This window comes from Acomys minous (genome assembly GCF_964271855.1).
Source record: "Acomys minous genome assembly, chromosome: 9".
Lineage (NCBI taxonomy): Eukaryota > Metazoa > Chordata > Mammalia > Rodentia > Muridae > Acomys > Acomys minous.
In genome coordinates this window covers 45008240-45033448 of record NC_140490.1, presented here as the reverse complement: position 1 = coordinate 45033448, position 25209 = coordinate 45008240, and the positions used below count along the sequence as shown (strand labels likewise).

Here is a 25209-nt window from a genome sequence, read left to right as displayed (position 1 = left end):
GGTCCCTGGGTTGGGGCCAGCTTGGGGTTTGGCTTCCCTTGTATGGCTTGTGGTGGGCAGGCAGCATGGGCCAGGTGCTGTGTAGGTAGCAATTTGTGGCTTGAGCCTTCCCTAGGATCAGCATGAAGGCAAGCAGACCAGAAATCACAAAGCTTAGCTGCTCTGATTTGTGCAGAGTGGACGCTGTGTTGGAGGACTGAAAGCATACAGACATGGCCATCTCATGAGTGACTTGGATAGCAGTCTACTGCAGGAAAGGTTCCCTCCACACACCCCCTCCTGGTGCCAGCCCTGGAGCGGCTGGGCTGTCTCTGGCCCATTGTGAGGCCTTCTCACGGTATTTTGGGACATAGCATATTGCCTCAGAGCAGACCTGCTCCATTCTGCCAGTTCCCTGTCAGAATAGAGTGAATTACTTTCTGCATTTCCATGTTTCAGTATTAGATTCTCCGCAGCTCAGTGACACCCCCATGTGCTGTGGCTTTGTATGTTTTTTCATTGTTTTCTTGGACTGAACTCTTAGACTTGGGAAGCAATAAATGAAAGAGAATATTCCCTTTCTCATTTAAAACTAGTAAAAGACATCGTCTTTTGTTCTTCAGTAGCTCTTCTCTTAAAACTGTTGCTTGCTATTAGCCATGGGTCCTGTAAAGAGTCAGGGAAGGAAGGCCCAGTAGCTGGCACAGCTCCTCAGGGGCGTATGTAATTGAAGCCAGGGTGGCCAGAGCCTTAGGGTCTGGATACAACACAGCTGCTGACCTCAGTGTGTGACTGACAGGGTATGATGGGTGAGGCCAGCACTTTTTGCTAGTTGCTCTCACAAGGTAGATTTTCTTCCTGCATCTCAGGGCCTGACATACTTGCTCCTCACCCCAGTGTCTGAAACATGCAGGTACACGCATCTCTTGGTCTACACACCCTGAGGTGGCCACTCTAGCTAATTGTTGCTGTGCCCTGTCCTTAGGGCTGGGGGCTTTGGTTGCCCAGCCCCAGTTTGTCCCAGAACAAATGAAGGATGATTTGACATCAGGCAACAGGATGGGGCAGCTCCTCACCCCTTGCATGTAATGGCTAGCATATCTCCCTGAGCCTCAAACTTTTAAGTCTGGAATGTATGCTGGTGTGCTGCTCTGTGTTTGTTCCCATTAGCTTGTCCAGGCTCACAGTATAGACCACTTATTTTCTGGCCCTGGGAACTTTCCAACTGGTATACATCATCAGGCCTCAAACTTTGTTCCTTACAAAGAGATATGGTGTGGCCCTCTACCTTTCACATTCTTTTTGATCACAGCACATAATGCTTCTAAGACTAGTTTGTTTCACTGTAATGAAGCATGTGCCTGGCATGTGCATCTCAGTGTGTGTTTTTAATACATGCACAACAGAACTGCTCCCCAGGTTAAGGGCCTTTGTGTTCCTTGTGGTCTTGGGTCTCTGTTGCTTTGTGGCACCAGGACACCCATCTCATGCATGTCTTGTCTCTCCATGCAGGCATTTGGCCAGGCACACACGAACCACAAGAAGGTGGCTGCTGATGGGGAGAGCCGGGAGGAGAGCCTCATCCAGGAGTCAGCCTCTAAAGAGCAGTACTATGTGCGGAAGGTGCTGGAGCTGCAGACAGAGCTGAAGCAGCTGCGCAATGTGCTTACCAACACTCAGTCTGAGAATGAGCGCCTCACGTCTGTGGCCCAGGAGCTAAAAGAGGTAAGTGGTGGGGGTGACATCTACCGAGGTGACAGTGGGCTGTGCTGGCCTCTTCGGCTCATTGATACTGTATCTTGTTCCTGTGGTCTCTCTGGTGAACTATGCCCACCTCACTGCTGTTCTGAGCCCCCTGAGCAGATCCTGACCAGCATGGTGGTCGGTCCCTCATGGGCTTCAGGCCTAGTATCCATAGGAGGCTCCTATCATTAATTAACTGTTTGCTTGAAGAATGGTTTTTGTTTGTTTGTTTGTTTGTTTGTTTGTTTGCCCTCTGGCTATGTATTAATGTTAGGGCACACCATGGACAGGAACAAATATCAAGGTAGAGTAATGCAGCCTAAATGATGAATGGCCCAACTTGTGATTTGATGGCCATGGAGACAGAGATATGCCAAGAGCCATAGAGAGTCTATGGAACTCTGAAGAGGGTGAGGACCCATCACTAAAAGTCTACATGTGAAGCTGGGCCGTGGTGATGCACACCTTTAATCCCAGCACTTGGGAGGCAGAGGTAGTCTGATCTCTGTGAGTTCAAGGCCAGCCTGGTCTACAGAGCAAATTCCAAGACAGCTAGGGCTGCACAGAGAAATCCTGTCTCAAAATAAACAAAAAGACAAAAAGGAAGTCTTCATGGGAGGTACACTTCGGTCTGAGATTAGTCTCGGGATCCTTTAGGGACTTGGGATAACACTGGCTTTAGCTTTCTCTTGGACTAGAGACCTGGACAAAGCCTTGTCTTCAGTCTCTGAAACCCTTTGTAGGAGACACCCTGTGTCCCTTCCCTGCACATCCTCCAAGCTCTCTGGGCCCCTTTCTAGCCGTGGAAGCCCATGCTCTGCAGTAGATGTCCTCACAGGGGAGTCAGAGAGCACAGGCCAGGAGGGTGAGCTGTGGTCAGGGCTTTGCATGCTAGGTCCAAGGACTCCCACCCAGGGGCCATCAATAGCAGGGAGCCGTCACTTCCCCTGCTGTGGGGTCCCTGAGGTCGTGAGGAGCTCAGCTTGAATAGGGGGTGGAGGGAAGGCAGCCTCTGCTCCTGGAGTCCAGTGCATGATCTCATTTCCTCCCACAAGTTTGGCTCTGGTGATGGTGGAGGAAGGGCTGTCACTGAGGAAGGGAAGCAGCCCCATCTGTCTGCCCCTCCTTCCTGAAATGCCAGTTGCAGGGCCTTCTTCCACATTCACCCCTAGGCAACCTAGAGGGCTGGGTGACTGCCCAGGGCCGGAAATGAGCTCAGTGAATTGAAGACTGGCAGGTCTGGGGTGGGGGAGAGATTCCTGTTGTTCTTGTTATGCTTTAGGAGGAAATCCTGAGTCTCCCTACATACTCATAGCAGCCTTGTCTTTTAAGTGTTCCTGTCTCTGTCCCCAGGTCTGTGAAGGCCCTCTGTAGCAGAGCCATAGGCAGCCTGCAGCCTTCACTTTCTGCACACCTGTCTAGGGGCAGAGGTTCTGGTCTCACAACTGTCTCCACCCATTCCTAACTCTGGTTTCTCCTCTGCTTTTGACTCCGGGCTTAGCATGACCGTCCCCCTCACGGTCCAACACTAGCTCTGGATTGGATTTGGTCTTGCAGGCATTTGGTGATTTCTTATGACCATTCCTACTACCTCAGTCCCCAGTATCCCCTCCTATTTTTCCTGCTTGTGATGCATTTCCCTCCAGGGCCCTGACCACAGCTCACCCTCCTGGCCTGTGCTCTCTGACTCCCCTGCGACAACATCTACTGCAGAGCGTGGGCTTCCACAGCTAGAAAGGAGCCCAGAGAGCTTGTAGGATGTGCAGGGAAGGGACACGGGGTGTCTCCTACGAAGGGTTTCAGAGTCTGAAGACAAGGTCTCTAGTCCAAGGGAGAGCTAAAGCCAGTGTGAACTTTACAATCCTAACAATCTTGCCCATGTCAGATCCTGACCCTCTCTGTTCTTCACATGAAGAAACTCAGGCTTATGGGGTAGAACAGCTCTAGGGTCCTGACTCGTGATCTTTGTCTTGTGTGTAGGCCTAGTAGTGGACAGTTGAGTCAGTTTTTGTCTTGTTGGCCGTTATTCCTGGTAGGAAGCTGAGCATTCGAGGAATGGCTTGTGGCAGACGTTGTTTCTCAGATGGATAGCTTGAGGCCCGGTATTGTGCCAGTAAAGGACAAGCGTGCTCCCATAGGTGATGACTGGGCAAGTGCCTTGTGTGGGAAGGGTTGGGAGCACAAGAGACCAGTCAAGAGGACTGATAGTCCCCCAACACAGTGGGCTCTTGAGGCAGGCGGTTGCCACACGCTGGTGAGCAACTTGAGGTCAGGGGATCCAGGTGAAAGGAGAGCTGGTGGACAGGACCTCAGGTGGTTGGCTCTGAGTCTGTTCTTAAATCTGGATTGACATCAGAAACTAAGCCTGGTAAGAGGTGCTCTCTTGAGGGAAAACTAAACCATGTGGCTAGTTGGAGCCCACTGGAGCTCTCAGGAGTGGGGCATGTGATGGGTGGAGGTGCTAGGCAGCAGGCCAGCCAAACCTCTCTGCTAAGCCTGGTGGCTGGGGTTGGAAGCAGTCTCCATAGAAAGAAAGTGTATGCGTTTGAGTCCTGCGCTGTCAGCAGAGAAGGTGCAGTTAACCTGTCACGTGATATTGCCTTGCCAGCATGTGACTTAATGTGTGTGCACATTGCTCTATGCTTGTCTTTCCACAAGGACATCTATCCACAGGCCCATGCAGGCCCATACACTCCACCAAAGGGTAACTTCTTGGCTAGTATCCTGGATTCTGGGCCTAGCAGTGGCATGAGCACAGAGCTCCTAGAGAGCCTTGGGAGGCCCAGGCTTACAGAAGCACTGAGGACTCACACAACATATGGGTACTGCTATAAGGGCACAACAGTCCTGTGTGGCTCTGGGCCTGGTGCTCTCAGGCTCCTATCCTGGCCTTCTGCCTCCGTCTTCAATCATGTAAGCTGTACTCTCTGCCTTAGCCATATGGAAGCTACCACTGTGTCTCTTACCACTGCCTTCCAGGCCCCTAATTTCTGCTATATAGCCCTGGGGTTCTGATGGGGCTCAGACCTTACCCCCAGTTATCAGTCTACCTGAGGGCTGTGACCACATGAGCCTTCTTTGTACGTGTTTGAGTACTTTCTGCATGGCAAGCACTTTTGAGTTGGCTGAGAGAGGGTGGGAATTGGGAGCATTTCTGGCAGAGAGAATGTTTAGCATTTATTCCCATACCCTTCTTTGAGCTCCAGGTGGGGTGTAGAGAGCCTGGGTGTGCATCCATCTGTGTATCACCCCAGGTTTTCAGGAGGAGGTCTGTCTGTGGTCCTGCCTCCATAGTTGTGCTTGGGGCTGTTTCTCTGTATCTTAGTTTCCCTGATCTTCTCCTTCCTGATGATGCTCTGTCGCCCTTTGGCCTCTCTCACTTTTCCTGTGTATCATTATCTTCTGGTGTCAATTCTGTTGTAACTGGCATTTTTTTCTCTCCTTCTCTACCCCTTCACTTCTTCAACACTAGATAGAAAAGAAAAAACAATAGAGAGAAAAGGGGTCAATGCTGTCATTACACTACTTCTTGTTGATTAGGGGCACCAAGTTCCTTGAGGCAACTTTGATCTTTGCCATTAGGATATCTAATTTTTTCTTTTTGTTTCTTTGCACATGTCTACTTGACAAACTGCAACCAACAGCATTCAAACACCAACCTACCACACACCTATTGGGACTTTAGCATTTATATATCCTCTGAAAAGTCCCCAGAATCACACACTTGCTGGCAAAACCATGCCCCTGCCAGAGCATGAGGCAAATTATAGTCAGGTGCTGCAAAGCACCCTCTTATTGCCACACCTGGGGTTAAAATAAAAACATATTCTTAGAATATTTCTGTGAGGATTTGTTGTTATTGTTGTTTTTTCTTTGTTTTGTTTTTTGAGACTGGTTTCTCTCTGTAATATCTCTGACCGACTGTCCTGGAACTCACTTTGTGGACTAGGCTGGCCTCAAACTCACAAAGATCTACTTGTCTCTGCCTCCTGAGTGCTGGGATTAAAGGCATGTGCCACCACTGCCCAGCTTATTGCTGTGTTTTTTCTTTTTTAAAGAAACCAAGTTTATGCGCGTCTCAGTGCATTCTGTTGACTCAGTCACCTAATGAGAAGGCTGTCTTTATTTTATTATGAACTAAAATCTTAGTTTTGAGTGCTAAGCATTTGTGTCACTCTCTTCCACTTTCTGCTGTTTCCTTCCTCCTCATCTCTCCTCTTTTTCTTTCTCTTTTTTCGGGGGAGTGGAGTGGGGTATGTTGATACAGGGTTTCTCTGCATAGCCCTGGCTGTCCTGGAACTTGCTTTATAGACCAGGCTGGCCTGGAACCCACATAGATATGCCTGCCTCTGCCTCCCAAGTGCTAGGACTAAACATGTGCACCACCACAACCCCCTCCTCCCCGACCTCCTTCTTGTCCATGTACAATTTTTTTTTTTAATTTTATTTTCCTTTATTTTATGAGCACGGTGATTTTGCTTATATGTATATGTCTGTGTGAGGGTGTCAGATCTTGTAGTTGCAGATAGTTGTGAGCTGCCATGTGGGTGCTGGGGATTGAACCTGCGTCTTCTGGAAGAGGAGTCAGTGCTCTTAACCGCTGAGTCATCTCTCCAACCCCTCTTGTCTGTTTTTTATGGTATTATTTTATTTCACTGACCCAGCATTACTGTTTTGTGTGTCTCCCTGCATGGCATCTTATGAGGCATATGCGCTTCAGATGAGCACGCAGATGTGATGAGGAGCGAGTCCTGTACATGCTGAGGGACAGAGCTGTGGTCCCAGGCTTCTTTTTCAGGGCTCTGGAGCAGCTGTGTTGTTGTTCTGGGAAGGCCATCTGAGCATTAGGAGCAGGGATAAGAGGCCAGCATGGAGCAGGGATGGTATGGGGATTTTGCTCCCAGAGGACATTGATGGTGTGTGAAAACATCTTCACTTGTCACAGTGTGAGAGAGGGCTGCAGCTGGTGAGCAGAGGTCAGGAACTTGCTAAACAACCTACACCATACAGGATAGGAACCACAGCAAAGGGTGGTGTGGCTCTGAATGTGAAGGACTGAGGGTCCTAGGTCCTGTGCTCATGCAGGCAGTGCAGTTGGGAGTTCCCACGGTCTGCGTTTTGTTGTGCTTCTCTTAGCCCTGCGTCAGCCCCTCCCGGTGACAGTCGTCCTGACTATTCACACATGACTTGGAGACCGAAACCAGCCTTCAGCAGCTTTATTGAGGTGGTACACATCCCATACAACTCACCTAAAAGTACACTTCATGCTTGCCTCTTATCCCTGCTCCTAATGCTCAGATGGCCTCCCCAGACCAACAACACAGCTGCTCCAGAGCCCTGAGCAAGAAGCCCAGGCCCACACCAGCACTGTCCCCTCAGCATCTGCATAGTCATAGTCATAGGCAGGTACCATCCTACAGTTGTTATTCTTTTTGTGGTGCTGGGGATTGGACCCAGGGCCTGTATGCAGTACCAGGCAAGCCCTCTGCCACGGACACACACTCCCAGCCTCTCAGTGTTTCGTCATTCCAGGATGAAGCCTGTCTTGCAGTCGCTCCCACACCCCTCTTTAGGCCCACTAGTCTACTTTCCATGGCTATGGATTTGCCTGTTGTGGACCTTTCTTATAAATGGAGTCATACAGTGCATGACCTCTTTGCTGGCCTCTTTGACTTAGCAGAATATCTTTACACTTCATGTTGTAGCAAGTGTCAGGACGTCACTCCTCAGTGTGGCTGAATAATGCTTCCTTGTATAGCTAGACCATGTTTTGTTTATCTATTCACTTGCCAATGGATACTTGGGTTGCATCCACCTTGAACACTGGGAACACTGATGTGTGGGGTTCAGAGTGGGTGGGTTATTTCTCTGGTGTACACACTCTGGTTAACTGCAAACATGCCAGTGTTACCCCACTTACCAGCTTCGCAGTCAGATGACCCCGTCTTGCAGATGGAGAAGAAGGGTGAGTGTTAGGGAGTGAGTGAAGTCCTGAGTGAATATGTATTGTTTGACGATGACATGGCTATGTCAGAGACACCCATGCCTCCTCAGGTCCATGAGAATGGCAAAGCCTTCTGTGGAGAGGCCTAGAGGGATGGCAAAGTCTTCCTCTAGGCCAAGCGTGAATGCTGACCATGTGTGCGGAAGATGTCTCTCCCTGGATGTTTGCGGCCTGAAGACTGCTCCCTACATAGATGGCTCCTACCTAGATTAGCTAAACCTGCCTCCTTGTTCAGTTGTGTACCCAAACCCTGCCTCCTCCTTCCTTGTTCAGCTGTCTGCAGTAACCCCGCCTCACTGTTGAGCTGTATAATAAACATACTGAGCTTCTAAGATGCTTGGAGCTTTTCATTCTCTCACTGCCTCAGATAGGTCAGTACCTAGGGCCTGCAGAGCTCAGCAGGGTTATAGCAGCTTATGCCACTTGCCTGAAGTTCCATATCTAAGAGAAGTAGAGATCTGATTGTGGACTGTCTGCTGCTCTGCACAAACCCCACTGCCCTGGGCTTCTCCCCTCCAGGCAGCCATGTTATTGCCCAAAGGGCTCACAGCATGCCTGGCCGTGCTGATCCCTCTTATGGCACTTGGAAGCACAAGCGGTAGGGCCAGTTATAGACATAATCCACACAGACTTTTCTCTGCCCCTGCAGATCAACCAGAATGTGGAGATCCAGCGTGGACGCCTGCGGGATGACATCAAGGAGTACAAGTTCCGGGAGGCCCGTCTACTTCAGGACTATTCAGAGCTGGAGGAGGAGAACATCAGCCTGCAGAAACAAGTGTCGGTGCTCAGGCAGAATCAGGCGAGTCCCCAGTGCCGGGTCACCTCTGGGCATCTCAGTCCTTTCATCCACAGATCCTCCCTTTCTCTGTCTCAGTCCACATACCTGAGGCCAGGACCAGTAGCACCTCCACATTGGTGATGGGGATATAGCTCATAGCACGTAGCACTCCAAGAGCACAAAACAAGGCCTGTGACTTTACTATGACAGTTTCCCAGGCCAAGTGTAACATGGCTTTTCCAGGGGAGTCTGGTTCTGTTTAGCACAGACAAGGACTGGTGACATACCAGAAAGTGCACCTTGGTGAACCAGTGACAACATTGAGCTTACTTACAGGAGTATGGGTGAGGGGTTATCACAGGTGCATGGGTGAAGGGTTACATGGGCATGAGTGAGGGGTTATCACAGGTGCATGGGTGAGGGGTTACAGGAGCATGGGTGAGGGGTTATCACAGGTGCATGGGTGAAGGGTTACATGGGCATGAGTGAGGAGTTATCACAGGTGCATGGGTGAGGGGTTACATGGGCATGAGTGAGGGGTTATCACAGGTGCATGGGTGAGGGGTTATCACAGGTGCATGGGTGAGGGGTTATCACAGGTGCATGGGTGAAGGGTTACATGGGCATGAGTGAGGAGTTATCACAGGTGCATGGGTGAGGGGTTACATGGGCATGAGTGAGGGGTTATCACAGGTGCATGGGTGAGGGGTTATCACAGGTGGATGGGTGAGGGGTTATCACAGGTGCATGGGTGAGGGGTTACATGGGCATGAGTGAGGGGTTATCACAGGTGCATGGGTGAGGGGTTATCACAGGTGCATGAGTGAGGGGTTATCACAGGTGCATGGGTGAAGGGTTACATGGGCATGAGTGAGGAGTTATCACAGGTGCATGGGTGAGGGGTTACATGGGCATGAGTGAGGGGTTATCACAGGTGCATGGGTGAGGGGTTACAGGAGCATGGGTGAGGGGTTATCACAGGTGCATGGGTGAAGGGTTACATGGGCATGAGTGAGGGGTTATCACAGGTGCATGGGTGAGGAGTTGCAGGGGCATAGGTAAGGGGTTACAGGAGCATGGTTGACTCCAAAATAGCGATATCACTAAAAACTCCCATCTTGGCATGGGTAATGACCTCCAACAGTTGCTCGATGGAGTTCTGTCATATTTAGCCTTCTGTTTCTTTTCTATGCTAGCAACCTCTGAGATTGGTGGGGCAGATTTAAGTATGGCTGGGGGCAGGGCACAGGAGGGAGGGAATGGCTGGAATCTTGGGTGAGGGTCTAATGGCACTTTACCCCTTCCTTCTGTGAGAGAATGTTTATAGGCCTGATCTTGTGAGGGTCTCCAAGCTGGGTAATCATGGCTGCTCTGATTTCGAGACAGAAAGGGCCATGTCATGCCCGGAGGACAGTGTTCCACGTCACCAAGGTATGGGGGAAACTCAGATTGATGAAGAGGGTGTACTAAGAACCCCAGAGACTGACATGAAGCCTGAAATATGCCATGACTGCCTGTGGTAGGGCTGGGGGTGCCCCTTCTGCCTGAGGCAGAGATTAGGAGGCCCTCCTGGATGGGTGAGGGTAAGAACCACCGAGTGCCTGGACATGCTTCCTGTTCTCTAAGATCTAGAGCCCGCAGGGAACCTTCCCAAGGAAATCTAAGACCTTGTCCCCAGATGCCGTGGATGCTGTCTTTGCTCTCGTTAGAACCCCTCTAACCACCCGGGTCATCTTATAGCTAGGCCTCAATGTCAGGGGACCCAGGGTTTACATCATGATGAGGAAGCCCACATGTCAGTGTGGAAGGGTTTGTGTTTGCAAGGGCAGACAGGGCATGGCTTCTGCTGCTGGGCTCACAGCTTCGTCCTGTAGCTCATAAGCATGAGGTGCCATTGGTGACTGATGGGTACTACTGTCCACAGCACCCCAAGAAGGAGAGAGGCTGAAGCTCAAGGAGGCTTGCACTCAGTGGAGTCATTCCCCATCTGAGATCCCTCACCCCATGTGGGGCCCTGGGAATGTGGGCACACTTAGGATATTGTACCAGGTTTCCCTTCCTACCCCAAACCCAGAGAGAATCATTCATTACTTGCTTTCTATTACAGTGAGATGTTTTTAATATATGTCCACAAACCCTGAGCCTTGCATTAAACACCGACTTCCATCTACTCTTTCCATCCTAAATCATGCTTTCCCCTCATCTTCCAGCTCCTCCAGGCCTGCGTTCTGAGGGATTGGTGCTGGAGGGGAAGTCTACTTCCTTTGTTTTGAAGTATGATTCAAAATAATGATCATAGCACACAACAAAGAACATATTTTATGTGCCTTAAAATAACTGGTCAGGCCCAGGGGTCCTGCTCAAACTATGGCACCAGCCAAGGACAATATGTGCAGTAAACTTCGAACCCCTACCTAGATCTACCCAATGGACAGGACATTCTTCACAGTTGAGTGGAGAGTGGGGACTGACTTTCACACGAACTCTGGTGCCCCATATTTGACCATGTTCCCTGGATGGGGAGGCCTGGTAGCACTCAGAGGAAGGATAGCAGGCTACCAAGAAGAGACTTGATACCCTATGAGCATGTACAGGGGGAGGAGGTCCCCCTCATACACAGTCATAGGGCAGAGGAGTAAGGGGAAAATGGGAGAGAGGGAGGAATGGGAGGATACAAGGGATGGGATAACCATTGAGATGTAATATGAATAAATTAATAAAATATATTTTTAAAAAATAGCTGGTCAGGGCTGGTGAGGTGGCTCAGAGGGTAAAGATACTTACAGTACAAGCCTTGTAACCTGAGCTCAGTTCCCAGAACTCATATACATAAAGGTGGAAGGAGAGACTCTCTATCTTGCAGTGATGTGTACTGATCTTCAGAAACAGAGTAGGAATTCGTCAGCCTCCATGTGAGTCCTCAGCCATAGCATTGCAGGTTCCGTGTGCCTCTCAGGCACATTGGCCCTGGCAGTGGGTTAAATGTTTCTGTTGCTTCTAGAGCTCTAGAAGTACCCTCTTAGCATCCGTGTTGCTCGGTGTAGGAGGTGGCCTTGGCTGCAGCCACTGCCCTCTTATACAGAGTGGCATTTTGTTCTGTGGGCCTCTGTGCTCTTTGTGGCTGGGAGGTGATGTTCTGGCATTGGCACTGCCCTGTTTTATCACCCTGAGTGGCGCCTCTACTTGCCTTGACATGGGAGTATTTGTGTTATTCCCCAGGTGGAATTCGAGGGCCTCAAGCATGAAATCAAACGCCTGGAGGAGGAGACTGAGTACCTCAACAGCCAGCTAGAGGATGCCATCCGGCTTAAGGAGATCTCTGAACGGCAGTTGGAGGAGGCCCTGGAGACGCTGAAGACAGAGAGGGAGCAGAAGAACAACCTGCGCAAGGAGCTGTCGCACTACATGAGCATCAACGATTCCTTCTACACTAGCCACCTGCAGGTCTCCTTAGACGGCCTCAAGTTCAGTGATGATGCTGTCACTGCTGAGCCCAACAATGACGCTGAAGCCCTGGTCAATGGCTTTGAGCACAGTGGCTTAGTCAAATCATCCTTGGACAACAAGGCATCCACACCCAGGAAGGATGGCGTGGCCCCGCCCTCTCCGAGCCTTGTTTCCGACCTGCTCAGCGAGCTCCACATATCTGAGATCCAGAAGCTGAAGCAGCAGCTGGTGCAGGTGAGCAGGCAGGGCCTCGTGCTGCATCCCTCCTCCCCTTCCCACACCTTTTGCAGTGCTGACAAGACGGCACGCTCTGTGTAAGCATTGATTTTTGTGACAAGTGGCTGCCTTTAATTTACTCATACTGTTTTTAAATCCTGTCTTTACCACAAATGAAACTTTGATTAGTGAAGAGTAGTGTCCCAGAGAGGTAGGCTCCTGCTTGTTGTGTAAGGGTTAGTGCCTTGGTGCCTGTGTTGCTCCCTTTGCTGCCCTCGGCTTGTCGGGCTGAGGTGGCATGGCTCCTCATGTAACTCCTACCTACAGACTACAAGCTAGAGTCTCGGCAGAGCCATACATTGGCATGTCTGAAAGGTTACTTTTAAACTAGTGAATGAGTGTTCTCCACAACTCGAGAAAAGAAACTAGCAGAGAGCTGGGGACACTTAGGGACCCTGGCAATTTGCCTTAGACCCAAAGGTCCACATTTGGAGCCCAGCTCCCCTGCAGCAGAGGGGAGTGTAGAGTGAACCGTTATGGATGACCACTTTTGTTGGTGATGCTCATGGTCTTTGTGGTGAACTCTGTCCAGTCTCCTGTCAGCTTGTGGCACGACAAGGGAATTGTCATAGCCCATGGCCCATCTAACATGGTCTCAGATGTTGCTTAATCATCCTGGAGTCCTCTAAGCCTGTTGACGTGTTTTCCTGCTACATGTACCTTTGCAGATGGAGCGGGAGAAGGTGGGCCTGTTGGCAACACTGCAGGACACACAGAAGCAGCTGGAGCAGGCTCGGGGGACCCTCTCTGAGCAGCATGAGAAGGTGAGTCGTCTCACAGAGAACCTCAGTGCCCTGCGGCGCCTGCAGGCTGGCAAGGAACGGCAGACTTCGCTGGATAACGAGAAGGACCGTGATAGCCATGAAGATGGTGACTACTACGAGGTGGACATCAACGGGCCTGAGATCTTGGCCTGCAAGTACCATGTGGCTGTGGCTGAGGTTGGTGAGCTCCGGGAGCAGCTCAAGGCACTGCGCAGCACACATGAAGCTTGTGAGGCCCAGCATGCAGAAGAGAAGGGCCGCTACGAGGCTGAGGGCCAGGCACTCACCGAGAAGGTCTCTCTGCTGGAGAAGGCTAGCCACCAGGACCGTGAGCTGCTAGCCCAGCTGGAAAAGGAGCTGAAGAAGGTGAGCGATGTGGCTGGTGAGACCCAGGGCAGCCTGAATGTGGCTCAGGATGAGCTGGTGACCTTCAGTGAGGAGCTGGCCAACCTCTACCACCACGTGTGCATGTGCAACAACGAGACACCCAACCGTGTCATGCTGGACTATTACCGTGAGGGCCAGGGCAAGGCTGGCCGCACCAGCCCCGAGGGCCGCGGACGCCGTTCACCCGTCCTTTTGCCCAAAGGGCTGTTGGCCACAGAGGTGGGCCGGGCAGATAGTGGGACTGGGGACAGCAGCCCCTCCCCCAGCTCTTCACTGCCGTCACCATTGAGTGACCCCCGCCGGGAACCTATGAACATCTACAACCTGATCGCCATCATCCGAGACCAGATCAAGCACCTGCAGGCAGCTGTAGACCGCACGACCGAGCTCTCCCGGCAGCGCATTGCCTCACAGGAGCTGGGCCCTGCTGTGGACAAGGACAAGGAGGCACTCATGGAGGAGATCCTCAAGCTGAAGTCACTGCTGAGTACCAAGCGGGAACAGATCACCACCCTTCGCACAGTGCTCAAGGCCAACAAGCAGGTGAGAGGGCTGGGTGGGGTGCTGCCACCAGAGCCCATGGGAGGGTACCTCCTTCGCTTGTTGTCCAGCCTCCACTGTTGCAAGGACCCCAGGCCTTGATGGCTTAGTCTCCTGCTGTCCCCTTCCTCGGGGCTTCTAGCTGAGGAGTGGAGTGAGTGTGGGGTCTAGAGGGTTCTTTAACCAGAACTACTTGGTCATTAAGAACTGCTGCTTCTGACCACCTTACAGTTCCTGATGCTGCACTAACAGAGAGCTGTGCTCTGAGTGCCCTGAGGGCGTGATGCAGGGCCTTGTGAGTTCTCCAGGATAGGCCCTATGAAACGTCATTCTTCCCTGCTAATCAGGGTCAGAGGTGGGACTCACTGAGGCAAACTGATCCCCAGTAGCATGGCGGTCATTTTGTCCCTAAGGCTGCATATGAGAGCAGGTCCCCCCGGCCCCCGAGATTTTTTTATGGGCACCAGCACCACCCTGGACCCAGGGTTTCCACCGTGAACCCAGAGCTTCCTTTGGGCAGCTTCACACCCTTTACCTCCCCACTTTGTACCTCTTTGTCCCCCAGACAGCTGAGGTGGCCCTCGCCAACCTGAAGAGCAAGTATGAAAATGAGAAGGCCATGGTGACTGAGACCATGATGAAGCTACGGAATGAGCTCAAGGCCCTCAAGGAAGACGCAGCCACCTTCTCCTCCCTGCGCGCCATGTTCGCCACCAGGTAACTGCACACCAGTGTGCCCTCTCTCCTGGAGCGCTCCTTCCTGGAGCTCCTGGTGCCCTTACACACAGCCTCCTTCCTGAGGCCTGTAGGCCTGCTGGATCAGCACCATTGGGTACCCAGCACAGCTCAAGGGTTGAAGATACAGCCTCTAGCCCAGTCCAGGCACATAATGTGGGGCTGCCTTCCTTGACTAGCATAAGTTGATAACAAAGGTTTGACACCAAGGAGATGGAAAGACTGCAGCCGGGGGTTCCTTAGCTGGCTGCAACTCAGCCTTCTGTGCAGCATGTAGGCAGACATTCAGCAGAGGTATGCATCCATGTCCCTGTCCCTCTGGCTCCCAGAAACATGGCTCAAATTGCACCATGAATAGACCCAGAGGCTCCATTTGTTGTGTTTTAAGCATAGGAATCATAGAAGCAAGGGGCTAAGAGCAGGGAGCTTTGGGGTTGGGAAATACAATTGTGAGGTCTAATTTTGGTTCAGCGGTGATATTTGAGGCCCAGACTGATTTGTTATTCCTCTCCCTGTAGTAGGACCCTGTCAAGGTTCCAACTCAGCAATTTGTCATCCATTTCCAGCCTTTCTATTAGGGAAGGGGCAAGGGAGCTTTAGGGCTGGGGCGTGTGCATCTTTCCTTCCTCTCCCATGGCAGTTCTTTGTGTGGTCTGGGAACCTTTTAAGGGTTTATTATAGGCTTCCCAGGCTGGGAAAGAACTGTCTTAAGGCTGGAAAACAAGATAATCACCCTCCAGAGATAGGTGGTGCCACCTGCTGGTCAAAGTTGGGATGAGACTGTGGGGATGGCAAGGCTGAGCACTGAATTTGGTAGACCACCTGGCTATGCCCTAAGGCTTGTGAAGAAGCACAGATACGATAGGCCAGGGCCTGTTTCCCTCACTCTAGTCCAGCTACTCCCAGTATGTTAGCATCCCTCCAGGTAGGCCCTGTGAGGACAGGCAGAAGCCGTGTGTGTGTGTGTGTGTGTGTGTGTGTGTGTGTGTGTGTGTGTTTTGGTTTTTCAAGACTGTTTTTCTCTAGCCTTGGCTGTCCTGGACTCACTTTATAGGTCAGGCTGGCCTCAAACTCACAGAGATCCATCTGCCTCTGCCTCCTGAGTGCTGGGATTAAAGGGGTGCACCATCATGCCCGCCTTTTTATTTTTTTAAGATCTATTTATTTATTTATTATGTATCAGTGCCTGCATGTACACCTACAAACCAGAAGAGGAAGTCAGATCACATTATAGATGGTTGTAAATCACCATGTGGTTGCAGGGAATTGAACTCAGAACCTCTGGAAGAACAGTCAATGTTCTTAACCTCTGATCCATCTCTCTAGCCCACCCTCCCCCTCCTTTTGTTAGGTTTTGGTTTTCGAGACAGGATTTTTCTGTGTAGCCTTGGTTGTCCTGGACTCACTTTGTAGACCAAGCTGGCCCCAAACTCACAGAGATCCACCTGCCTCTGCCTCCTGAGTGTTGGGATTACAGGTGTGCGCCACCACGCCCAGCTCAATTTTTTTCTCTTTTGAGGCAAGGTCTCACTATGTAGCCCTGCCTAGCCTGGAGTTTGCTATGTAGATCAGGCTGGCCTAGAACTCACAGAGCTCTTCCTATGTCTGCACTCCCTCCCCCATGTTGGGATTAGGAAAGTTCTTCAATTTCTCAGCATCTTGTACAAATCATAGCTTTTGAAGCTTGTTCTGTTTAAAGACCTGATTTTTATGGTGAATACAGGATTGCAAACATATGAGGACAACAATGTTTATTCCCTGAGAGATGCTATCAAGGACTAGTTTGGTATGGGCAAGGCAGGGCTGTGGGTGGCAGAAGGGCAGTACTTAGAGCCCATGTGCCCTCTACCACCGCTGCAGCATGGACCTGCCCAGTGTTTTAAGAGTTTCCTGTAGGTCTCAACTGGACAGATATGACAGTGTCACCCAGGGAAACTTGGCCAGCTCTCTCTCCCTCCCCACAATGGGGGTGGTGGCACTGTGGAGGCTCAGGTGCTGTACACCTTCTCTGGCTCTGAGTGTCACTCAGCACAGGCTTATTAGCCAGGAGTTATGCCTTGCAGGGGGATGAAGCTCAGTTCTGCCTCAGTTTACACCTAAATCTTGGGAGCTAGTGATGTCTCATTGTCTGAGACACCTTTTATTTTTAAAGAGGGAGAGATCTTACTGGAAGAAAGTCAAATGGATGAGGGCCAAGCTTTGCTATCAGCACTGCTTCCAGCCTACAAACAAGACACTCCCATGTCTTATTTAGGGTTTCTGTTGCTGTAATAAAACACCATGGCCCAAAGCAACTTGGGGAGTTTTTATTTTATGTGATAGCTTATAGTTGATCATCCAGAGAAGTCAGGCTTTGGGACTGATGCAGAAGCCATGGAGGGTGCTGCTTACTGGCTTGCTCAGCCTGCTTCCTTAGAGCACCTAGGACCCAGGGATGGAGCCACCACAGTGACCTGGGCCTTCCCACATCACTAGTTAAGAAAATGCGTCACTGGCTTACCTACAAACCAGTCTGGTGGGGGTATTTTCTCAGTTGAGGTTTCCTCTTCCCAAATGACTATAGTCTTGTAAGGTTGACATACAAACTAGCCAGCAAACCCGGTAACACAGAATTAAAGGGAGCCTTTTCAAACCATGTTTGAGCACAGCCAATCTGGTCCTGGTCATGGCTTTTTTGAAGGAGCCTTTACTAAAAGAACCAGAACAGGGCTGGAGAAATGGCTCAGAGGTTAAGAGCACTGGCTGCTCTTCCAAAGGTCCTGAGTTCAATTCCCAACAACCACATGATGGCTCACAACGATCTATAATGAGATCTGGTGCTCTCTTCTGGTGTGCAGGTGTGCATACAGGCAGAGCACTGTACACATAATAAATAAATAAATCTAAAAAAAAAAAGAACCAGAACAAGCGTCAAGCTTCATCTGGAGTGGGTCGCCTGGGACCTGCTCTCCCTTTTCTGACCTTTCAGCTGTGCTTTGTCCCCACAGGTGTGATGAGTACATCACACAGCTGGATGAGATGCAGCGGCAGCTGGCAGCTGCGGAGGATGAGAAGAAGACTCTTAACTCCCTGTTGCGCATGGCCATCCAGCAGAAGCTAGCCCTCACCCAGCGTCTGGAGCTGCTGGAGCTGGACCACGAGCAGACCCGCAGGGGCCGCAACAAGGCCACCTCCAAGGCCAAGCCAGCCACACCGAGCGTAAGTCACACCTGTGCCTGTGCCAGCGAGAGGGCAGAGGGCGCCGGGCTGGCCAACCAGGTGTTCTGCAGCGAGAAGCACAGCATTTACTGTGATTAGGGCTGTGGGGCGCCGCACGCCGCTAACGTCTGCTTCACCTCAACTAACCCAGCCTCAAGCAGCGGGATAGCAGTGCTAGGCCGGTGTTAACGTGACTAATGCACGGAGGGCGGCATTCTAGGCGAGTGGCAGCACCGGGGCACATCTGTCACCAGGACACTTTGAGCTTTGTGTTGCTTCTCACTCCACAGCCCCCTCAAGGATATCCCATGTCAGTTGCTGTCTTTTGGGGTGGTGGAATCAAAGGTGGGGCTGGAGCTGCACAGCTTTGTGGACGACAGTGGGGTGAAAGTGTTTTGCAGGGGCCCCAGGCACTGTAGGCAAACCAAGGGAGAGTTCTTCCTTGAGGCACACACGGGCAGAACCTGAGTTGAAACTTGCATGTTCCTCGCATGTGTCTAATATCAGCACTTGAAAGCAGTTTTGTGAGGCTCCAGCCTGCATAGTAGGACCAGCCTAGGTTAGCTCTCTGTGGTTGGTGTAGTTTCATGAAAAGAGTTTCCTTGTAGTTTGTGCAGCATCTCAATGCAAACCACATTCAGGACAGAAGTACAGAAGTTCTTCTCCAATCCCAGAGGGAACAGACCCTGAGAGCCTGCAGTCTGCGATGAGACCCCACACCTCAGACACAAACAAATAACCATAGCCCAGGAAGACAGCTTAGCTGCCCTAAGTGGTGACAAATTGGCAGGGTCTGAGATCCTAGGTTTCCTTTTTTAATGAGAAAGTGTTCCAAGTGCCTGGTAAGACCCTGGTCCTTGGTGCAGAGCCTGTTCTTTGGTACTTGGAGAACCCTAGTCTGTGCTTGGGTCTTTTCCTAGAAGTTGTCAGACCCAAAGAAGCAGTGTTTTGAGAACTGTTAGTGCTCTACCAAATTGCATGGTACAGTGGAGCCCAGCTGTGTGCTGCAAGGGCTTTTTGTGAGCCAGAGCTGTGCTCAGGACCAGCAGATAAGAGTTGTCTGGTTCTCAGTGCAATTTGGGGGTGCTCCAGTAGGAGGAAAGGCCCCTGGAGGCTCTCCTTCTCCAGAGGCCCTGTCAGTGCAGAGCTGTGGCATCAGGTGTTTGCTTTAGTGCGCTGTGAAGCAGGACTCTGCTCAGTGTTTCTCTCCCATTCCCCATGGGGCGTCTCATCTTGACACTCCCATCTCCCGTGACAGCTGCTTGCCTGTCTCTCCGTGTGAAAAGGCGTCTTTCATGGTGTGGAACACAGTGTTGGTGCCCAGCACGGACCCTGTGGTCTCTCAAACAGCTTTCTCTTTTTTTTTCCCCCTCTGTTTGGAGCCTGGAGTGTTACAGTCTGCTCAGATTCTAGGCACCACACACGGTCGTACACTAGGGTAGAACAGGCCACATATGTCCTTGCATGTCTGCCCTGGGAATGGCTGCCCGCATGCCCACCCACCTTCTGCCTTTCCTTCTCTTTGGACCAGAACTCAGCTTCTCTCCCACCATATGGGGCTTTGCGGGCACCTGGAGCCCAATCCCCTAACACACATGCAGGTCTTCTCTGCTGACTAATGTGCTCGCTCACTCCCAGAACAAGAGCTTTAGCTGTCAAGTGAGCAGGAAGTGGCAAGCGACTGGTTTCTAATGCTGTCTTGTTTTCTCCTGTTTTCAGCTGTAGAGTAGCTGCTGGGAGATCGTGGCCACCCGGCCCTGTCACACTGCAGCCCCCTCCCCTCCCCCTCCTGTGGCCCATGCAGAGGAAGGAAGGGCAGCCTAAAAATCCACTTAGAAATGTTTGGATATGCCACTGTAATTCCTTTCAAAATAGCATTCCCTAAGTTTTTAATGGGAGGAAAAAAAAAGCTTTACTATTGAGAATGCTGCAAGCTGCTGCTTGGAAAGGCCTCTGTATGGCCGAAGAACCTGCTTCCACAGCCACCGCCAGGCTCCCTAGGAGCCTGCTGGAACGCCTGCAATGGGGGTCTCCTTATTACACATGCTCCTTTTTTATCCGATCAACCTGTGCACTTTTGATATTTTGATATTATATTTGCTTCCTTAATTCTTCGCATAGAGACGGCCTCCGATGCCGTTGTCTGTGCTCGTGGTCCTGTAGCTGTCCGTCCTAGCTCGGCGTGCTGATCTAGTGTCAACACGGGGTAGAGCTGTGCTCCACATTGTGTAGCTAGACTGCAGGGAAGGCTTTGACCCAGCGAGGAGCTACCCTCGCTGTGGTTCAGCAGCCTTTAGAGGACACGGCATCGTGGTTCACGTTCGAAATTACAGATTTTAAATGCCATGTTCATTAAGAAATCCAGGGTATTCCAATTCTGGGGTTTTTCATATTGTATTATTATTATTCTTAGGAATAGTTCAACGTAACAAGAAGAAAACTTGACCTTTGCTCTGGTTAAAACAGTAATAGGCACTTGAAAGCATAAATTATTGAATGAGTAGTATTACCTACAAATTCCAGAATTTTCTGGGTTTTAGGACATCGTGAAGCATGACTGACTAACAGAATTTTATACAACTGCACCAGTGAAATTCCAAATTGGAATAGTTTTGTTATTCTGGTTGTTGTGCCAAATTGTGGTACACTTAGAAAATTCTACAGCCGTCGATTTTCAGGTGTTCTATTTCAACACCTTTTTGTTAGTAACCATTGCCAGTAGTGCCTTCATCAGTTCAGGGAGGTGTCCCAGACAAATAAGGTCTCCAAGGTGGGCAGTGGAGAGCGGGTTGGGAGTGCTGAAGGCCAGCGTGGCCCAGCAGGTAGGAGCAGGCACCTGCCTCACTTCATACCTGGGCATCTTCATTGAGGGGGAAAGAACAGTGATTGTGCAAAATTCTGTTAGTCAGTGATTCTTCACATGCAAAATCAGGGGCTTAGAAACAAAAATAAACACAAAAAACCTGGAGTGTGCTTTGGGAACCAAACGGACTTCACGGGACAAGCTAAGCAAGCTGTACAAATGTCACGTTTGTAAAGAGCTGAGGGCGTTGGGAGCCGGCGCAGTCGGCATGTGAGTAGGGAAGAGGGTTAGCCATAGTATTCTTTGCAAATGTGAAAACAAGACGTAATATCTTCTCTTGCTTGGTGTAACTAATCACTGTTAATTTCAGGAAACAGAAATCACTAAAACTCCTTAGCAACTGCTTGCTAAGTGAGGTTCAGGGTGTGGTCAAATTGGTACTAGTGGAGGAAGAGGAACTGTCCTCTGGCCTCCAAAAAAAAAAAAAGGGACAAATTATAATAATATAAGTTGTTAGGAATTGAAGAATTCTGTTTCCTGGAATGAGCATTTCTTACTCCTAGTTATTGGGACTCTTTGCCTTCTGTTACAGTGTTGATTCATACAAAATATTGTTACATTTGAGATAACATCATCTGTATGGGGTATTTATTTGCAATGATGTCTAAGTACTGTATTTTTTTCTGTGTGTTACCTTAGTGTCAAGATGTTGGTCTTTATTTTAAGAGTCATATGCATGTTCTCCTGCCAAGGAACCTTTACACAGACCCAAAACAAATAATAATAATAAGCAGATGCCTTCAGTTTCTGAGAAAATGAGGCCAAATGAGGAAAAGGCATAGGAGGGAGAGACTAACCGAGACTTAGGATGCAGTTGAGTGGCAGGCCGTATCCACAGCCAGCTCACATAGGAAAAGTGGGCCTGGGTAAAGAGTCACACTGGTAGGACCAATAAAGAATAATAATAATAAAAAAAAATGAAGCACACGCCTGCCCTCTGTGATTGCTTTCACTCCTGCGCCAGGCGACTGCTTCCAGCATCATGTATGGTAAGTCTGGGGCCTCCAACAGCCATTCTATTGGAGGACACTGGGGGTAGGGGCCAGAAACAACCTGGGGTCCTTTCTTGGGATACAGGGCATGCCTCTAGGGTTGCCAAGCAGCAAGGTGGTCAGAACTCACTGCAGTGTTTACAAGGACTCATGACATGTGTTTCCTATGTAGGAAGCAGCAGCAGTCTCAGCATGGAGACCTGTGCCAGTCTTACTTCAAATCTGGGAATGAGTAGCTCTGGGGTATCAGGTGATTCACTTGTTAATATAAAGCTGAGTTTAACTGTAGGAATGGGTATGGAGGAGGTCCACAGTGCATCGGAACAACTGCTTTGGGTGTGAGAACATGGGGCAGTAGATGTCAGGCTACTCTCTGGTCACCTCCTATTCTGGGAGTTTCATCTACTCAGGGTCTCCTTCAGGAAGCCTTCCTACTACCGAGAATCTCCCTGCCTCTCTGAAGCCTCATTTCTCTGGCAGCCTTTAGGTAACCAAGACAGAGAGGTAGAACTTAAATTACTAAAATAAGAAATTTCTGGTTCTGAGCCGGGCGTGGTGGCGCACGCCTTTAATCCCAACACTCGGGAGGCAGAGGCAGGCGGATTGCTATGAGTTCCAGGCCAGCCTGGTCTACAAAGTGAGTCCAGGATGGCCAAGGCTATACAGAGAAACCCTGTCCCAGAAAAAAAAATTTCTGTTTCTACAGAAATATTAAGGGTGTGTGTGCGTGTATGTGTGTGTGTGTGTCTGTGTAATGGACCATGATGTACCAAAAATATCCCCTTAAACCCAAAATAAGAAAAGAACTGGTTAAAAGTTAGAGTGAGACAGAGCTAGAGATTATAGCTCAGAAGTTGAGTACACAATGTGCTTACAAAGGACCAGTACATGTGCATGCATACACACACACACACACAAACACACACACTTTAAAAAATATTAGAATGATACAAAGGAAACAAAATCAAAATTGAAAAAAAAGCAGGCCTGCCAGATGGCTTTGTGGGTAAAGGTGCTTGCTGACACACCAAAAGACCTAAGTTTGGGTCTCAGAACCCACATGGTAGAAGGGGAAAACGAACTCTCTCAAATTACCTTCTGGTCTCTATAGATAGGCTCAGATGAAGACATGCGTGTGTCTGTGCACAAACACATAAATATAACTTGAAAAGGGAAAATTCGACAGATCCAAGTTTTTTTTTTTTTTAAAAAAGAGAAGAAAGGGAAAGAATTTTAAAACATAAATAAATTGGTCTGGAGAGATGACTCAGGTTAAGAGCACGGGCTGTTCTTCCAAAGGTCCTGAGTTCAATTTCCAGCAACCATGTGATGTCTCATAACATCTGTAATGAGATCTGGTGCCCTCTTCTGGTCTGCCGGTGTACATGCAGGCAAAATACTGTATATATAATAAATCCTTTTTAAAAAATCGATAAATTGACACACCTTAGCTATCCTGTTTTAGGAAATGAGCAGTAGGGCTGGAGAGATGGCTCAGAGGTTAAGAGCACTGGCTGCTCTTCCAGAGGTCATGAGTTTAATTCCTGGCAACCACATGGTGGCTCACAACCATCTATAATGGGATCTGGTGCCCTCTTCTGGCATGCAGGCAGAATACTGTTTTTAATCTTAAAAAAAAAAAGGAAAAAAGAAAGAAAGAAAGAAAGAAAAGAAATGAGCAGTAGAGATTTGAGAAAAAATTGAATTAGTAATAGAAAAATTCTGACAACCAGGCACGATGGCGTGCGACTGTAATTCCAGCACTCAGGGGGCAGATGTAGGAAGATCTCTGAGTTCAAGGCCAACCTGATCTACAAAGTGAGTCCAGGACAGCCAAGGGACCACAGGAAAACCCTGTCTCGAACAAACAAACAAACAAACAAAAATTCAGTCTAGTACAGAAGGAGCTTAGAGATCATCATTCCATTCCAATAAGGTGAAAGATAAAATACTGGACAAAAAGCAATTGTAGGGCCCATATGAGAAGTGGCTTTATAGGATAGGACAGAACTGTACCAAAAGGTGGAGAGACAGTGGGTGTCCCTTGATACAGCAGCATCAGGTAGAACTGAGAAACATTAGACACTAGGGGAAGGGGCTAGAGAGATGGCTCAGCAAGTAAGAGCACTTACTGCTCTCTCAGAGGACCCAGGTCTGCTTCCCAACATCCATGACGGGCAGTTCACAACTGACTGTAACTCCAGTTCCAGAGTATCTGACCCCCTCTGCAGGTAAGGCTACATTGTCAGGAACTGGCAAGGGACCTGGCTGGGTTGGGTTCATGGTCTAGTGTTTCATGGAAGATAGGTAGGACTCCCAAGCAAGTAAGTTGGGTATTTGGCTGATGCTCTTTTAAGCATAGTGTTGTTGGGGCAGCTTCCTTGGTTTATAGTATAGTAAATGCAGTACTACAGAAGAGAGAAGATTCAAGAAGAACAGGTCAGAAGGGAAGTAGAAATGTAAAGTCTGGGAAATCCTCAGCCTACTCTTACTGGAACAAATGAGAAAGCCTGTTGGGGAGAGGACAGAGGTGTGGCCATAGTCCTTTGATGAGGTGAGTCAGTGTGGACCAGCACACTCAGTGGAAACAGGCACCACTCATCAAGAGAAATCATTAGCCAGATCTACAAACAGAACAAAAACCTATTTTCCAAGGCAAAGAAGGAATGACCCCCAAAGCACTGGGGTGCTAACAGGGCCAGAGTGTGAAGCTGTGGGCATGCAGCTGCCTTCACCTAGGATTTAAAGGATGTGGTAGGAGCCATGAGTCCCAGGAAGAGGAAGGATTGTGAAAGGGCAGAGCCACCACGGATCCACAGGAGTGGCGCTGCCCCATGACTTGAGCCTAATTGAGATGCTGTTGACTGATTCCAGTGAAACCGGACCCTGCTGACTCAGACACAGAGCTGCTGTGGAGGCGGGGCCTCTGTGGAGAAACCATGCAGGGGTGTACCAACACTGAATGCTTCCCGGAGATGCTACTGTCACCTCTGTGGCCTAGAGGGCAGAGTCATCACCCGTGAAGATGCTACTGTCACCTCTGTGGCCTAGAGGGCAGAGCCATCACCCGTGAAGATGATCTGAAGCCTTTAGGATCTACCACTGTTTGTCCCATTGGGTTTCAGACTTTCCTGGGACCTACCACTCCTGACCGCCACCCCCATTCCTCCCCATTGGAATCATGGGAGTATCTTCGTGTCTTGCACACACCTCACAGCCATAATGTGGAGGATGCGGGACCTATTTGATTCACAACCGTAGAGCAGTTTGCTGAATGGATGAGTCAGGGCTGACCCCGTGGGTTTTCGGTTTCTGAGTTGAACAGTTGGGAGGTTGGTTTCTGTCATGGGGTCATTAACTTGAGTTCAGTGGAATGCCAGAGCCCAAATGTTCTTATCCTCCCCAAAATTCCTATGTTGAAACTAATTTTAAGATGCTGATAGTAGGTGCGGGGTAGCTGGGAGGTGATTAGGTCATTGGCATAGAGCCCTCACTATTGG

The 25209-nt window shown here is 49.8% G+C and overlaps 1 protein-coding gene and 1 long non-coding RNA gene across 4 annotated transcripts in view; both read left to right on the top strand.

The window, feature by feature from the left end:
- BICD2 (BICD cargo adaptor 2) overlaps positions 1-21644 on the top strand; it is a 49410-nt gene extending 27766 nt beyond the window's left edge. Inside the window, exons 2-8 of one of the 2 annotated variants that reach the window (XM_084794337.1) lie at positions 1492-1704; positions 8376-8528; positions 11727-12188; positions 12899-13924; positions 14487-14638; positions 17644-17854; positions 19574-21644. In XM_084794337.1, the coding sequence (XP_084650463.1) occupies positions 1492-1704; positions 8376-8528; positions 11727-12188; positions 12899-13924; positions 14487-14638; positions 17644-17854; positions 19574-19579 (2223 nt within the window). In that variant the 3' untranslated portion in view covers positions 19580-21644. Of the gene's footprint in view, positions 1-1491; positions 1705-8375; positions 8529-11726; positions 12189-12898; positions 13925-14486; positions 14639-17643 lie in introns of both variants that reach the window. The other variant, XM_084794336.1, reaches the window with a different exon arrangement.
- On the top strand, positions 8535-11713 carry LOC311604425. 2 transcript variants are annotated; one of them, XR_014781491.1, is made up of 4 exons: positions 8535-9056; positions 9107-9200; positions 9251-9297; positions 9348-11713. It is a non-coding gene; the product is annotated as an uncharacterized lncRNA (long non-coding RNA). The 2 variants fall into 2 exon arrangements; XR_014781492.1 differs by having other exon boundaries at positions 8535-9200.
- Positions 21645-25209: the final 3565 nt, after the last annotated feature.